Here is a 14,015-nt window from a genome sequence, read left to right on the forward strand (position 1 = left end):
TTCTGAATGAAATATTTATTAAAGTGAAATATAAATCAGCTTCATGATCCTGATGAAGGATTTTACACAATCACACCACTAAGAGCAGCTTTAATCCCATCATCTAACCACACACACACACACACACACACACACACACACACACACACACACACACACACACACACACACACACAAATGGAATACTTTATGGCACATACTACACACACACTACAGTTCCTGACGGATCTACATCCTGGGTGTGATTAGTTTACAGTTCCTGATGCATCTTCAGGCTGGCTGTGATTGGTGTACAGTTCCTAATGGTCTTCAGGCTGTGTGTGAAGTTCCTGATGGGTCTTCAGGCTGGGTGAGATTGGTGCACAGTTCCTGAGGAGATCCCTGCGTTAGCAGCGCAGTGCGCTCCGTCTTGCCCGTGTTTTTTGCGGTGTTGGTGCAGAGAGCTGAGGAAGGGGAACTTGAGGCCGCAGATGGAGCACTGGTACGGCTTTTCCCCCGAGTGCATCCTGAGGTGCTGCTTAAGCGTGCAGGTGCGGGCGAAGCTCTTGTTGCACTGGGAGCACTGGTACGGCCGTTCCCCAGTGTGTGTCCTGCTGTGCTGCAGCAGCGTGAACTGTTTCCTGAAGCTCTTGCCGCAGGAGGTGCACTGGTACGGTCTCTCTCCCGTGTGGATGCGGCGGTGGCTGCGGAAGTGGGCGTGGCTGGAGAAGCTCTTGCCGCAGTCGGAGCAGAGGTACGGCCGCTCACCAGTGTGCGTCCTCTCGTGGCACAGCAGGTGGCTGGACTGGCGGAAGCTCTTCCCGCAGTGCGAGCACTGGTACGGCTTCAGGCCCGTGTGCACACTCTCGTGCGAGCGCAGGCTGTCCATGCGCGTGAACGTCTTCCCGCACGTGCCACATTTGAACGGTTTCTCCTTGGTATGCGAGCGCTCATGGACCTTGACGCGGGGGGCGTGGCTGAAGGTGCGCTCGCAGTATGAGCAGCGGTACGGCTTCTCCCCGGTGTGGGTCCTCAGGTGGGCTTTGAGGTTCCCCTTGGTCCTGAAGGTCTTTCCGCACTCCCTGCAGGAGAAGGGTCTCTCGTCGCTGTGCATCATCATGTGAGCTTTGAGGCCCGAAGAGCCGGCCAGGTTCTGACCACACACCACGCACACGAAGCTGCTGACCCCGGTGTGTCTGCTGGCGTGCAGCTTCAGCTCGGCTGACGTCACAAAGCCTTTCCCACACTCCTTGCAGCAGAACCTCATCTCCTTTGCATGCCTCCTCATGTGGATTCTCAGGCTGGGAGCTGTTCCATAGCTCTTCTTGCACTGAGAGCATTTAAACACTTTCTCGCTAACGCTGCCATCGCTCTTCAATTCCTCAACGTCCTTCATGTCTTCATTTTCTTTGGAACCTCGTCCCTGAGAAGACATCGTGTCTTCCAGATCTCCTGAATTTCGTCTCGTCCTGAGTTTGAGTTTATGAACGTGCGGTTCTCTTCTTTCCTCGTCAGCTGAAACATCAGAAACACTGTGAGGAACCACGTCCTCCTCGTTAGCGCTAGTCTCTCCATTTTCATCATTCGTTTCCGCTGTCTTCTGCAGAGCCTGTGGTGGGCCTTCAGGTTCACACTCCTCCTCACACTCACCAGACACACTCAGCTCAGAGTCTCGAGCTTCTGAGGTTTTCAGATCAGCTTTACACACGGAGCACAGCCCTGGTGCAGATCCTCTCACCTCCTGAGAGAAAAAAAAATAACAGAATTAAGGACAAGGTAATGACTGAGGAGATCTGAGTTCATGATGGTCATCTCACACACACACACACACACACACACACCTGAGTGTTTATGGCTTTCTGTCGCTGCAGCATGTCCTCCAGCGCACACACCAGCTCTCTGAGCTCACACACTTCATCGTAGAGGTGGGAGATGTCAGCCATGGACAGATCCGTCCCCACTGACACCGTACAGAAAGATGGAGAATCACAAAGCAGATGGAGCTGCAGGACAGCTTCTTCTTCTCCTCCTCCTACTCCTCCCACACACTCCTCCTCCATCATCATCATCATGCTCTCCAGCTCTTTACTGATAAACAGTTTAGACACTCATCAATACATCAATCAAAATAACCCCGACCCCATACCCTCCCCCTCTGCTTCCCCAACCAATCAGAGCCAAGTGTCTGCACTCGACCTTCATTCATAAAACATCATAATAATAGAATCAGATTTTTTATATTAATGTTTCTTATTTTAAACTAAAAATTCAAACTCCTGCAGCTGCAGCTGAACTACTACAGAACCTCAGGAATATCTTCTCCATTCAGCCTTACCACACAACTCTGCTTCTTCTGCTTCTCCTTCTTCTCCTTCTTCTTCTTCCCCTGTTTCTGCTTCTTCTGCTGTCTTTTTCTTCTCCTTATTTTTCTTCGTCTTCTTCTCCTTTTTCTCCTATTCCTTCTGCTGCTGCTACTTTTCCTTCTCCTTCTCCTCCTTCTTCTTCTTCTTCTTCTTCTTCTTCTTCTTCTTCTTCTTCTTCTCCTCCTCCTCCTCCTCCTGCTGCTGCTTCTTCTCCTCCTGCGTTTTCGCTTTAAGAAACAAGCGCTTAAACTCATTATCTCCCCCTGCTGGTACACAACGCGAACTGCGCTCAAAATCTCTCCATGCACACATGTTCAGCAGTTCATGTTGTGTACAGCAGGGGGAGATGATGACCTCACCACAGCAGCCTGGACAAAATTACGTAATTTTTTCATTAACAATTGAAATTTTTATATTTATTTTATTGTATTTTTGATTAGACAGCAACTAAATGACAAAAACAGATTTGTTAATTTTGTCTTTAAAATGATCCGATCTTCAAATCACTACTGCTTACCAGCGACAAAAAGAACTCACACTCATGCCACCTAGTGGTGCAAGTAGGCAACTACCTTACATCTGCACAAAACAATACATTGTTTTAACCCCTGATATACACCAACATTATAACCATTACAATGATCTTATTTCAGTCAGTTATCCAGATTTCTCTCTCTCTTTCTGACAAACAGCTGAATATCTTATCATTGACACTACATTTTTTATATTTTGATGATATTATGTTCTGTAAATGATGAGATATTCCACTATTTTTTAATTTAATGTAAATTTTACACCAGACTCTCTAATATACACTTTTTATACCCAAATCTCACTGACCTGCTGTCAATTAACCTCATTAAATACTGAAAGTTTCTCCAACTGTTTCATTTAAACAACATTTACTTTCTCCAGACTTTTGTTTCCTCATCACATCCACAGTTTACACATTTGATATGTATTTCTATGATTTATTGAAAATAAAATATGGGTTTTTGAGATTTGAAAATCATTACATTCTGTTTTTATTTACATTTTACAGTGTCATAAATGTTTTGGAATTGGGGCTGTAATTTATAAAATATAAATAAAAAGAATTGGTGGTACAACAACAACAACAACAACAACAATAACAATAATAATAATAATAATAATAATAATAATAATAATAATAATAATAATAATAATAATAATAATAATAATAATATTCTGAATGGTGATTTTTTTAACACACTTTTATTTTGACACACGAGGCCTGAGCTGATGTTTTTCTTCTACTTCCTGTATAATCCGGAAGTGGCGGTAGGTGGTGGTGATGAGCGCGTGCTGTGTGTGTTGTGGAGCAGGTTGGAGTTTTGAGGTGATTTTCTTCATGGACTTTACTGACAAATGTAAATATATAAATATAAAAAGTTTAAATATAATAACGATGTTAAAGTTGAACATGTTGGGAAATGATACAAATAATGATGATTAGAGAATAAGAGGATAATTGGAGAGCAGAAGAAATGGAGAGCATGAGAATTGGAGAGCTGGAGAACTGGAGAGCTGAAGAATTGGAGAGCTGAAGAATTGGAGAGCTGAAGAATTGGAGAGCAGGAGAATTGAAGAGCTGAAGAGCTGGAGAGCAGGAGAGCAGGAGGTGGAGAGCAGGAGAATGGAGAGCTGAAGGTGGAGAGCAGGAGGTGGAGAGCTGGAGAGCAGGAGGTGGAGAGCAGGAGAATTGGAGAGCTGAAGAATTGGAGAGCTGAAGAATTGGAGAGCTGAAGAATTGGAGAGCAGGAGAATTGGAGAGCAGGAGAACTGGAGAGCAGGAGAACTGGAGAGCAGGAGAATTGGAGAGCTGGAGAGCTGAAGAATTGGAGAGCAGGAGGTGGAGAGCAGGAGAACTGGAGAGCAGGAGAACTGGAGAGCAGGAGAATTGGAGAGCAGGAGAATTGGAGAGCTGGAGAGCAGGAGAATTGGAGAGCAGGAGAATTGGAGAGCTGAAGAATTGGAGAGCTGAAGAATTGGAGAGCAGGAGAATTGGAGAGCAGGAGAACTGGAGAGCAGGAGAACTGGAGAGCAGGAGAACTGGAGAGCAGGAGAACTGGAGAGCAGGAGAATTGGACAGCTGGAGAGCTGGAGAGCAGGAGAATTGGAGAGCAGGAGAGCTGGAGAGCTGGAGAGCTGAAGAATTGGAGAGCAGGAGAATTGGAGAGCTGGAGAGCAGGAGAATTGGAGAACTGGAGAGCTTGAGGGTCTCAGAGAGGAATAAAGTGCTGTAATGTTTAACAGTGAAAAGTGAAAAACAGGAAGTGCGTTTATAAAAAGTTGTGAAACAGCAAATGTGTTTCAAACAGGAGCTTCTATAAAAACTCAGAAGTAACACACGATATCTAAATGAGGGAAAGAAGGAGGTGAGGGAGCTTTTTGTGAGACAGAAGGAGAAACTGCTGGAGGAAGGAAATGAGATGAAATAGATATCAATAAACAGGAAGTTTCTCTGTGTGTGACCTGATGATCAGTGTAGAAGCTGTTAGATACAGAAGAAGCAGCTGATTAAACCTATCTATCTGAGATCTTAATCAAACTCGTGTCATCTGTTTACTCCAAGTAGAATTAACATCATAATAATCAGATACTAATGTCTGAGAGTGGAGTAGAGTCTGACTGGTGAGATGAGCGTTGGAGAGACGGAGAACAAAGACACGTATAAGGGAGACTTGATCATGTTTATTGGGAAAAAGAGTTTGTGAGCCTCAGTAGCTGCAGAAGACATGAGGGAGTCTTCAGGGTCAGAGTCAGGTGAAGGTAAGGGAGCATAATAATCAGGTGACAGGACCGGAGATGTAGGAGACCAACATGAGGGATGAGGAGGAGATGGTTGGTTTGTTGCAGGAATGCAGGAGTCATCATCAAGGTCTTCATCATAAACAGCAGAGAGATCAGACGAGGTCTGTGTGCCCATATCACACGTAAAGGTTCTCTGGAACAGCTGGAAAATACAAATACACAATCTAATACAATAATTGAGCGTGATTCAGTGAAAGTGAACAGCATGAGAAAGAGAATAAAAGCAGAACTGTTCCACATGCAGGTGCAGGAAGAGAAAACAGAACGCAGAACGATTGTTCACACGTGAAGGACTGAAGCGATGTCTGGCTGTTACTCAGAGAGAGTGAAGTGTGTGTGTGTGTGTGTGTGCGCGTGCGTGCGCTTTATCATTTTGATGTGATGAAGTGACCACCTTCTATGGGCTCATTAGAACGTGACTAGAAGAAATACGTTTGAGAACATAGAAGAAAATAGGTCTGCTTACTTACTGCTCACCTACTGTTGATCTGCTCACTTACTGCTGATCTGCTCACTTACTGCTCACATACTGCTGATCTGCTCACCTACTGTTGATCTGCTCACTTACTGCTCACCTACTGCTGGTCTGCTCACTTACTGCTGATCTGCTCACTCACTGCTCACTTACTGCTGATCTGCTCACTCACTGCTCACTTACTGCTGATCTGCTCACTTACTGCTCACCTACTGCTGATCTGCTCACTTACTGCTGATCTTCTTACTTGCTGCTCACTTACTGCTGATCTGCTCACTTACTGCTCACTTACTGCTGATCTGCTCACTTACTGCTCACCTGCTGATCTGCTCACTTACTGCTGATCTTCTTACTTGCTGCTCACTTACTGCTGATCTGCTCACTTACTGCTCACTTACTGCTGATCTGCTCACTTACTGCTCACCTACTGCTGATTTGCTCACTCACTGCTCACCTACTGCTGATCTGTTTACTTACTACTGATCTGCTCACTCACTGCTCACTTACTGCTGATTTGCTCACTCACTGCTCACCTACTGCTGATCTGCTCACTTACTACTGATCTGCTCACTCACTGCTCACTTACTGCTGATCTGCTCACTCACTGCTCACTTACTGCTGATCTGCTCACTTACTGCTGATCTGCTCACTTACTGCTCACTTACTGCTGATCTGCTCACTTACTGCTCACCTACTGCTGATCTGCTCACTTACTGCTGATCTGCTCACTTACTGCTCACCTACTGCTGATCTGCTCACTCACTTACTACTGATCTGAACTCTGAACTCACTGCTAATCTACTGCTGATCTGCAAATTTACTGATGATCTGCTCACTTCCTGCTCACTCACTGCTCACTCACTGCTGATCCACGCAAGCTGTAAGGTTGTAAGGTAGTGAAATGTGTGTGAATGTTAGTGGGATGTTTGTGAGAGTAAGTGAGTTGTGTGTGATGTGTGTAGAATTAGATCTTTCATGAGGACCCAGAGTGATGAAGACACATCTCCATATACAGGAGGTTATGGTAAACAAGTTGTGTGGTGTTGATGTTTGTTTTGGTGGTTGTCCTTTGACCTCGTCATTGTTGTTGGTAGTGCAGGTGGATGGCAGTGGAGCAGTGGCATGTGCAGTGGTGTGAAGATAATGGAGAACTTTCCAGGAGAAATGATGATCTCCGTGCAGTCAGTGGCTGTAAACACCGATCTCTCCATGGAGGACATCGAGCTTCTCCATGCTCACATTACTGCACTGAAGAACGAGGTGGCCGAATTACACCAGAAGTTAACACACCACCCAGGAGCTGAGCTTCAACACCAGGTGAGGGGTGGAGTAGAGCTTTAACACCAGGTGAGGGGTGGAGTAAAGCTTCAACACCAGGTGAGGGGTGGAGTAAAGCTTCAACAACAGGTGAGGGGTGGAGTAGCGCTTCAACACCAGGTGAGGGGTGGAGTAAAGCTTCAACACCAGGTGAGGGGTGGAGTAGAGCTTCAACACCAGGTGAGGGGTGAGTAGAGCTTCAACACCAGGTGAGGGGTGGAGTAGAGCTTCAACACCAGGTGAGGGGTGGAGTAAAGCTTCAACAACAGGTGAGGGGTGGAGTAGAGCTTCAACACCAGGTGAGGGGTGGAGTAGCGCTTCAACAACAGGTGAGGGGTGGAGTAGAGCTTCAACACCAGGGTGAGGGGTGGAGTAGAGCTTCATCACCAGGTGATGGGTGGAGTAGAGCTTCAACACCAGGTGAGGGGTGGAGAGCTTCAACACCAGGGTGAGGGGTGGAGTAGAGCTTCAACACCAGGTGAGGGGTGGAGTAGAGCTTCAACAGCAGGTGAGGGGTGGAGTAGAGCTTCAACACCAGGGTGAGGGGTGGAGTAGAGCTTCAACACCAGGTGAGGGGTGGAGTAGAGCTTCAACACCAGGTGAGGGGTGGAGTAGAGCTTCAACACCAGGGTGAGGGGTGGAGTAGAGCTTCAACACCAGGGTGAGGGGTGGAGTAGAGCTTCAATACCAGGTGAGGGGTGGAGTAGAGCTTCAACACCAGGGTGAGGGGTGGAGTAGAGCTTCAACACCAGGTGAGGGGTGGAGTAGAGCTTCAACACCAGGTGAGGGGTGGAGTAGAGCTTCAACACCAGGGTGAGGGGTGGAGTAGAGCTTCAACACCAGGTGAGGGGTGGAGTAGAGCTTCAACAACAGGTGAGGGGTGGAGTAGAGCTTCAACACCAGGTGAGGGGTGGAGTAGAGCTTCAACACCAGGTGAGGGGTGGAGTAGAGCTTCAACACCAGGTGATGGGTGGAGTAGAGCTTCAACACCAGGTGAGGGGTGGAGTAGGAGACAAAACCCTGATCAGAGGCCAATAACAGTCATTTAGCACCTTAACTAGCGCCGTCTCTGTGCTATGATGAGGCTGAAATCCTGACTGATACATTTCATAAATGTTATTCCTCAGTAGATGTGAGCAGAACTGCTGTGTGGACAGCTGACAGGGTGAAGGTCATGACAGGGTGAAGGTCAAAAATGATTTGATGTATATTGTGTGATACTTATTTTTATGTAATTTAAGATTTTTTTAAATCCGTATATTTTTGAAGAACCTCGATGAACATCTATATATATTTACATTTTTCAGGAGGAAGGGTTCTGTCCAGTATTGAAGACTGAACTGAGTCCAGTCCCGCTGGAGCAGCTGGAGAACGATGCCCTCAAACCGGAATTCTGTTGGACTTCAGAGTGTAAAACTGAAGAACATCACCCACACATTAAAGATGAAGACCTGCACACACTCCCACAGGTGGACGACGTTCACGTTTATAAAAGTGAACCTGAGCTGATGGAAATCTCACACACAGCAAACACACACACACTACACAACACACACACTACACAACACATACTACACAATACACACACAAACACTGAACACATACTACACAATACACACACAAACACTGAACACATACTACACAATACACACACAAACACTGAACACATACTACACAATACACACAAACACTGATGAACACATACTACAATACACACACAAACACTGAACACATACACAATACACACACAAACACTGAACACATACTACACAATACACACACAAACACTGAACACATACTACACAATACACACACAAACACTGATGAACACATACTACACAATACACACACAAACACTGAACACATACTACACAATACACACACAAACACTGATGAACACGTTGCACACAGTAAACACACACCACACAGTCATATTAAGAAGTGTTCAGTGCTGCTGGTGGACTGCAGGAACCCGTGTTCACACACAACTCTAGAACCTGTGAAGAATGAAGAGAGTGAAGATGAATTTCAAATGTGTGGTAAGTTCTGGTCACCACGACCTCGATGGGTCTAACAGCTGAGGCAGGTTTTCTTTTGTAAATCCAGTGTGATTTGTGATGAACCTGTTGGTTTTTCTTTCATTTCGTTTCTCCATGAAGACTCCGCTGATACATTGAGCACGTCTAACGAAACCAGACTGGAGCATCTGGAAGCTCATGACTCGGAGCCCCACAGTGAGAAAGCTCCAGAGAGGCTGTACCACTGCTCGGTCTGCAGCAAGAGCTTCAGAAAACACTTCAACCAACTTAAACACGAGAAGCTCCATGATGGAGAAAAACCGTTCCGCTGCAATGGCTGTGGGAAAAAGTTCGCCCTGCTGTTCAACCTGACGTGTCACCGGAGAACCCACACGGGCGAGAAACCCTTCATCTGCGCCCAGTGTGGGAAACATTTCTCTCAGGCATCTAAGCTGAAGACCCACATCCGGATCCACACGGGAGAAAGACCGTACGTCTGCACGACCTGCAGCAAACGCTTCTCCGACTCCTCACACTGAATAAACACCAGAGGACGCACACGGGGGAGAGACCGTACCGGTGTGAGACCTGCGGGAAGAGCTTTGGACAATCGGCTCACCTTGTGAAGCATTACAGATCACACAATCGCAAACAGAAACACAAATCCAAACCCCTTCCACCTTCTCCTGAACCAGAACTTTACACCAGCTCGATTTAAAGAGCAGGATGCAGCAGATCAGCGTCTGTACACCGTTTGAAGCTTCTCCAACCACTGGCCATCTGAGACGAGTCTCCTCATGGTAGTGGACGTTACAGAAAGGACTGATCATGGAGCTGCACACCAGAATCCACCTTGTGTGTTTTTTCCTCCTTTTTTCTTTTCTTTCAGTATATTGAAATGATTTTGGACCTGGGAGTTTTGAGGGTTTGGGGGGTTTGGGCTGTTTTTTAATGTTCTTCCATCTCCATAATGCCATAAACACCTTAATAATGACACAAAAACCTGATGATCAGCATCACATCCTGCAGAGTGGAGGTGGAAGTGGAGTACAGTAATAAAGGGCTTTATGAACATGGAGCATGAAGATAATTTAATTTAATAATTATTAAAGATTATCAGCTTTATTCTCTTCATCTCACTCTGATATAAGAAACATCAGGTGATGTGGGTGCAGGTACAGAGACCTCAATCATATCAGGCAGATAAATCCACAACCACCATCTAAACTCAGAGAGGTTACACCGAGAGAGGACAGGGGACCAGCACACAGGGGACAGGGGCTCAGGGGACCAGCACATAGGGGATGGGCTCAGGGGACCAGCACACAGGGGCTCCGGGGACCAGCACACAGGAGTCAGGGGATCAGCACACAGGGGACAGGGGCTCAGCACACAGGGGACAGGGGCTCAGGGGACCAGCACACAGGGGACAGGGGCTCAGGGGACCAGGGGATGAAGTGAAGAACATGGATAGAGATGATGAGAAGAGAGACTGTTACCATGGCGATCTGCTGAGGTGTTTGCCCAAGTGATTGGAAGATGTTCATGGATCCGGAAAGACAATTGTTCTTGAAGTAGTGTAGTGTCTCAGCATCGAGGCTGGAGTAGAGGTTCTTAATATCCTGTTCCAGCATCTTCTGCTCGAAATCAGTATGGACCGGACCAGGCTCGATCAGAGAAACACTGAGAGAGAGAGAGAGAGCACACACATCTCGGTGATCAGCAGCTAAATAAACTAACCTTGTGTGTGTGTGTGTGTGTGTGTGTGTGTGTGTGAGTGTGAGAGAGACACTCGCATGACATTAAACTGGTGCAGCTGCAGAGCAAGACTTTTACAGAACCCCTCAACAGAGAACTTTGACACAGCGTAGACATCATTAAACACCACACCTATATACACACACAATAACACATACAATACACAATCAGTGGAACAGACAGCGTGGTGCAGTGTGAGATGTGATGAGGTCTCTGAGGTAAGATGGCGCTGGTCCATTTTTGACCTTGTAGGCATCATCAGTGTTTTGAATCTGATACGTGCAGCTACTGGAAGCCAGTGCAGGAGCAGCAGTGGGGTGGTGTGGGAGAACTTTTAGTTGGTGAGCACATCCATGAAGATATGTCTGTCAAGCATGCTGAGATCCGAACGGAAGCCGTGGTATCTGATGGAGGGAAAGAGAAGTTGGGTTGAGTGTCATCTGCATAGCAGTGGTAAGAAAACCCATGTGAAGATATGACTTCACCAATGGAGTGGGTATAGAGGGAGAAAAGGAGGGGACCAAGTACCGAGTCTTGTGGGACACCAGTGGTGAGTCTGCACAGGGCAGATGTGAATCCCCTCCATGTTACCTGGTACAAGCGACCTTTCAGGTAGGAAGCAAACCATTCCCAACAACACACACACACACACACCTTGCAGGCCCATAGTGCTGATGATGATGATGATGTGTCCCACTCGCCGTTCCTTTATGTCTGAGATGACAGCTTTAATCATCCTGATCACTCCACACACATTCGTGTCAAACACACTCCAACGGACTGGCCAGACCCACACCTGCATTATTAAATACACACACACACACACAAAACAATTGTAGTGATGTGTAAATAATGATGGCCTAATCACACTATACGTGTGTGTGATAGTGTGTGTGTGTGTGTGTGTGTGTGTGTGTGTGTGTGTGTGTGGGTGTAGGTGTGTGCATGTGCGTGTATGCACGTGAGTGAGTGTGTGTGTGTGTAGGTGTAGGTGTGTGTGGGTGTGTGTGTACATACTCAGAATGTCTACATGTTGGTCCTTAATTTTGTTAAAACACTCGGAGACGGACTCGTCACTGCACACATCCAGCGTGAGGAGACAGAGGGTTTTGCCGTACGCTTCCCCCACCGCCTTCAATAGCATCTCTCTCTCTTTCTCAGGACCCTCATCGTAGTAATCACCACACACACACACACACACACACACACACACACACACACACACACACAGACCATGGAGGCTTTTATCATAAACTCTACATGAACATCTTACAGTAACTAGTAAGCACTCAGGTTGTTAGAGACAACTAATCAACATCTGACCACAGTCCAGAATCCAGCAGCTGTTCACATGGAAATGGGACCTTCTTTCTCTCTCTCTCTCTCTCTCTCTCTCTCTCTCTCTCTCTCTCTCTCTCTCTCTCTCTTTGTAGTATTTCTGTTGTTAGTCTTTAGAGAGCAGTGCAGCGATCCACAACCTGATTCCTGAAGAACAGCCTGTGATCAACACCACCTTCTGTCCAGGAGCAGCCATGATGTCTTCTGAGAGATGGACAGAGAGATGGAGTGAGAGTGAGAATGAGATAGAGAGATATACAGTGAGAGAGAGAAGCTGAAGGGATTACAGTGAATGAGGATAAAAATGTGTGTATGAGGTCAAATGGTTTATCCTGGATTAGAGAAAACAACTTCTTCAGAGAGTGCAGATCCACCTCCCTTTCCTGCAGCTCCTTCAGCACCTACACTTGCAGCTCTACCAGCCCCACCTGCAGCTCCTTGGCCTTCCATATCTGCAGCTCCACAACATACACCAATAGCTCAAACACCTACACCTGCAGCCTCACTACCTTCTATTCCTGCACTTCCACAATATTTCCTCCCTGCACCATCTTCTATTTCTGCAGTTTTACCAACTTCACATGCAGCTCCAGCGCCTTCCATACCTGCGGCTCCACCACCTACAACTGCAGCTAAACCACCTGCAGCTCCACCACCTTTCATACCTGCAGCTCCACCACCTACAACTGCAGCTAAACCACCTGCAGCTCCACCACCTACACTTGCAGCTCCACCACCTGCAGCTTAACCACCTACACCTGCAGCTCCACCACCTTCCATACCTGCAGCTCAATCGCCATACCTGCAGCTCCACCCTCCCAACACACACACCCTACATTTTTTCATCTGTGCGGAGCTTCTGGAGATATGTGTGGAATTCAGGAGAACTGCTGCGAGTCATGCAGAGAGAAAGTGACTGCGAGAGACAGAGACAGACAGATAGATAGAGAGAGAGAGAGAGAGAGAGAGAGAGAGAGAGAGAGAGATGTCAAGCTTTTTATCCCACTCTCCTCATCTGCCTTTAAATAATCACTAAGTTCCACATGTTCTCTCGCTCCATCTCTCATTTCATATTTCTTTATCCAACCGTGTATTTCGTATGTAATGTTCGTATGTATTTCATATGTAACAGTGTATGTAATGTTCTTTCTTTCTCCTCTCTCTCTCTCTCTTCCTCCAGGGGTCCGTCAGCCACACATCACTCTAACCACATCAATCACTACACACACACACACACACACACACACACACACACACACACACACACAGCTGCATAAACACACCTGGAACAGAAGGTCTTTAGGTTTCAGGTGTGATGTAGGTGATGTTGCTCAGGGGGTGGAGCTAGCAGCAGTACTTGGTACTTGTTGGTGATTAGCCGAGCCTAAAACCTGTTCATATTAATTTACTCTATTTTTTATTTTGTTATGAATTTATTAATAAATCTGCTGCAGATTAAAGCTGTCCACCAACGCACACACACACACCCTTGTCACCGTACCCAGGAAATGATGTCAGCATAACCATCGTCATGGCGACCGGCCATTCGTCTCTCACTGGGTCAGAACTCAAGTCCCTTTATTTTCTATGGTCTCTTCTGCACCTCAGGTGAAGGTGCAGGAGAATAGATAGAAGGATGCTATGGCATGCTAACCTACCTCAATCTGTATGTGTGTGTGTGTGTGTGTGTGTGTGTGTGTGTGTGTGTGTGTGTGTGTGTGTGTGTGTGTGGAGCATGCTAGAACAGGATTTTGAGCTGCCCACCCAATAAAATATGATCTGCTCTGGCGCATTCTGCATTCCATTGACTCTTCTGTGCCTAGAGGTGTACACACACACACACACACACACACACACACACACACACACACACACACACACATCCAGCCTCAGTTATATGTATCTGGAGAAAGACTGTGGGTGTTACAATAT

The 14,015-nt window shown here is 46.6% G+C and overlaps 2 protein-coding genes and 1 long non-coding RNA gene across 6 annotated transcripts; 1 reads left to right on the plus strand and 2 right to left on the minus strand.

Moving 5' to 3' along the window:
• Positions 1–2,362, minus strand: LOC124378086 (zinc finger protein 883-like). Its single transcript, XM_046837591.1, has 3 exons — positions 2,315–2,362; positions 1,821–2,067; positions 1–1,720 (listed from the first exon to the last, which is right to left on the minus strand). The coding sequence occupies exons 2-3, from the start codon at positions 2,049–2,051 to the stop codon at positions 341–343; spliced, it is 1,611 nt and encodes a 536-aa protein (XP_046693547.1). The 5' UTR covers positions 2,052–2,067; positions 2,315–2,362; the 3' UTR covers positions 1–340.
• Positions 2,363–3,609: 1,247 nt separating this feature from the next.
• LOC124378617 lies at positions 3,610–8,614 on the plus strand. Of its 4 annotated transcripts, none has more exons than XR_006924275.1 (3): positions 3,610–3,702; positions 6,752–6,969; positions 8,277–8,614. It is a non-coding gene; the product is annotated as an uncharacterized LOC124378617 (long non-coding RNA). The 4 variants fall into 4 exon arrangements; XR_006924277.1 differs by having other exon boundaries at positions 3,615–3,733; XR_006924274.1 differs by having other exon boundaries at positions 3,633–3,733; positions 6,747–6,969.
• Positions 4,526–13,914, minus strand: rdh8b (retinol dehydrogenase 8b). The gene is given in 9 exon segments (XM_046838348.1): positions 4,526–5,319; positions 10,487–10,670; positions 10,784–10,877; positions 11,400–11,515; positions 11,517–11,553; positions 11,763–11,886; positions 11,889–11,927; positions 12,175–12,287; positions 13,848–13,914. Coding segments are annotated over 8 exon segments (1,053 nt in total). The 5' UTR covers positions 12,280–12,287; positions 13,848–13,914; the 3' UTR covers positions 4,526–4,965.
• Between the last annotated feature and the right edge of the window lie 101 nt (positions 13,915–14,015).

The sequence above is a fragment of the Silurus meridionalis genome, chromosome 24 (assembly GCF_014805685.1).
Source record: "Silurus meridionalis isolate SWU-2019-XX chromosome 24, ASM1480568v1, whole genome shotgun sequence".
Classification (NCBI taxonomy): Eukaryota; Metazoa; Chordata; class Actinopteri; order Siluriformes; family Siluridae; genus Silurus; species Silurus meridionalis.

Coding starts and splice junctions, on each gene's coding strand:
- LOC124378086 (XM_046837591.1), bottom strand. CDS start 2,051: ATGATGATGATGATGGAGGAGGAGTGTGTGGGAGGAGTAGGAGGAGGA. Junction 1,721..1,820: donor AGAAAGCCATAAACACTCAG/GTGTGTGTGTGT, acceptor TTTTTCTCTCAG/GAGGTGAGAGGATCTGCACC.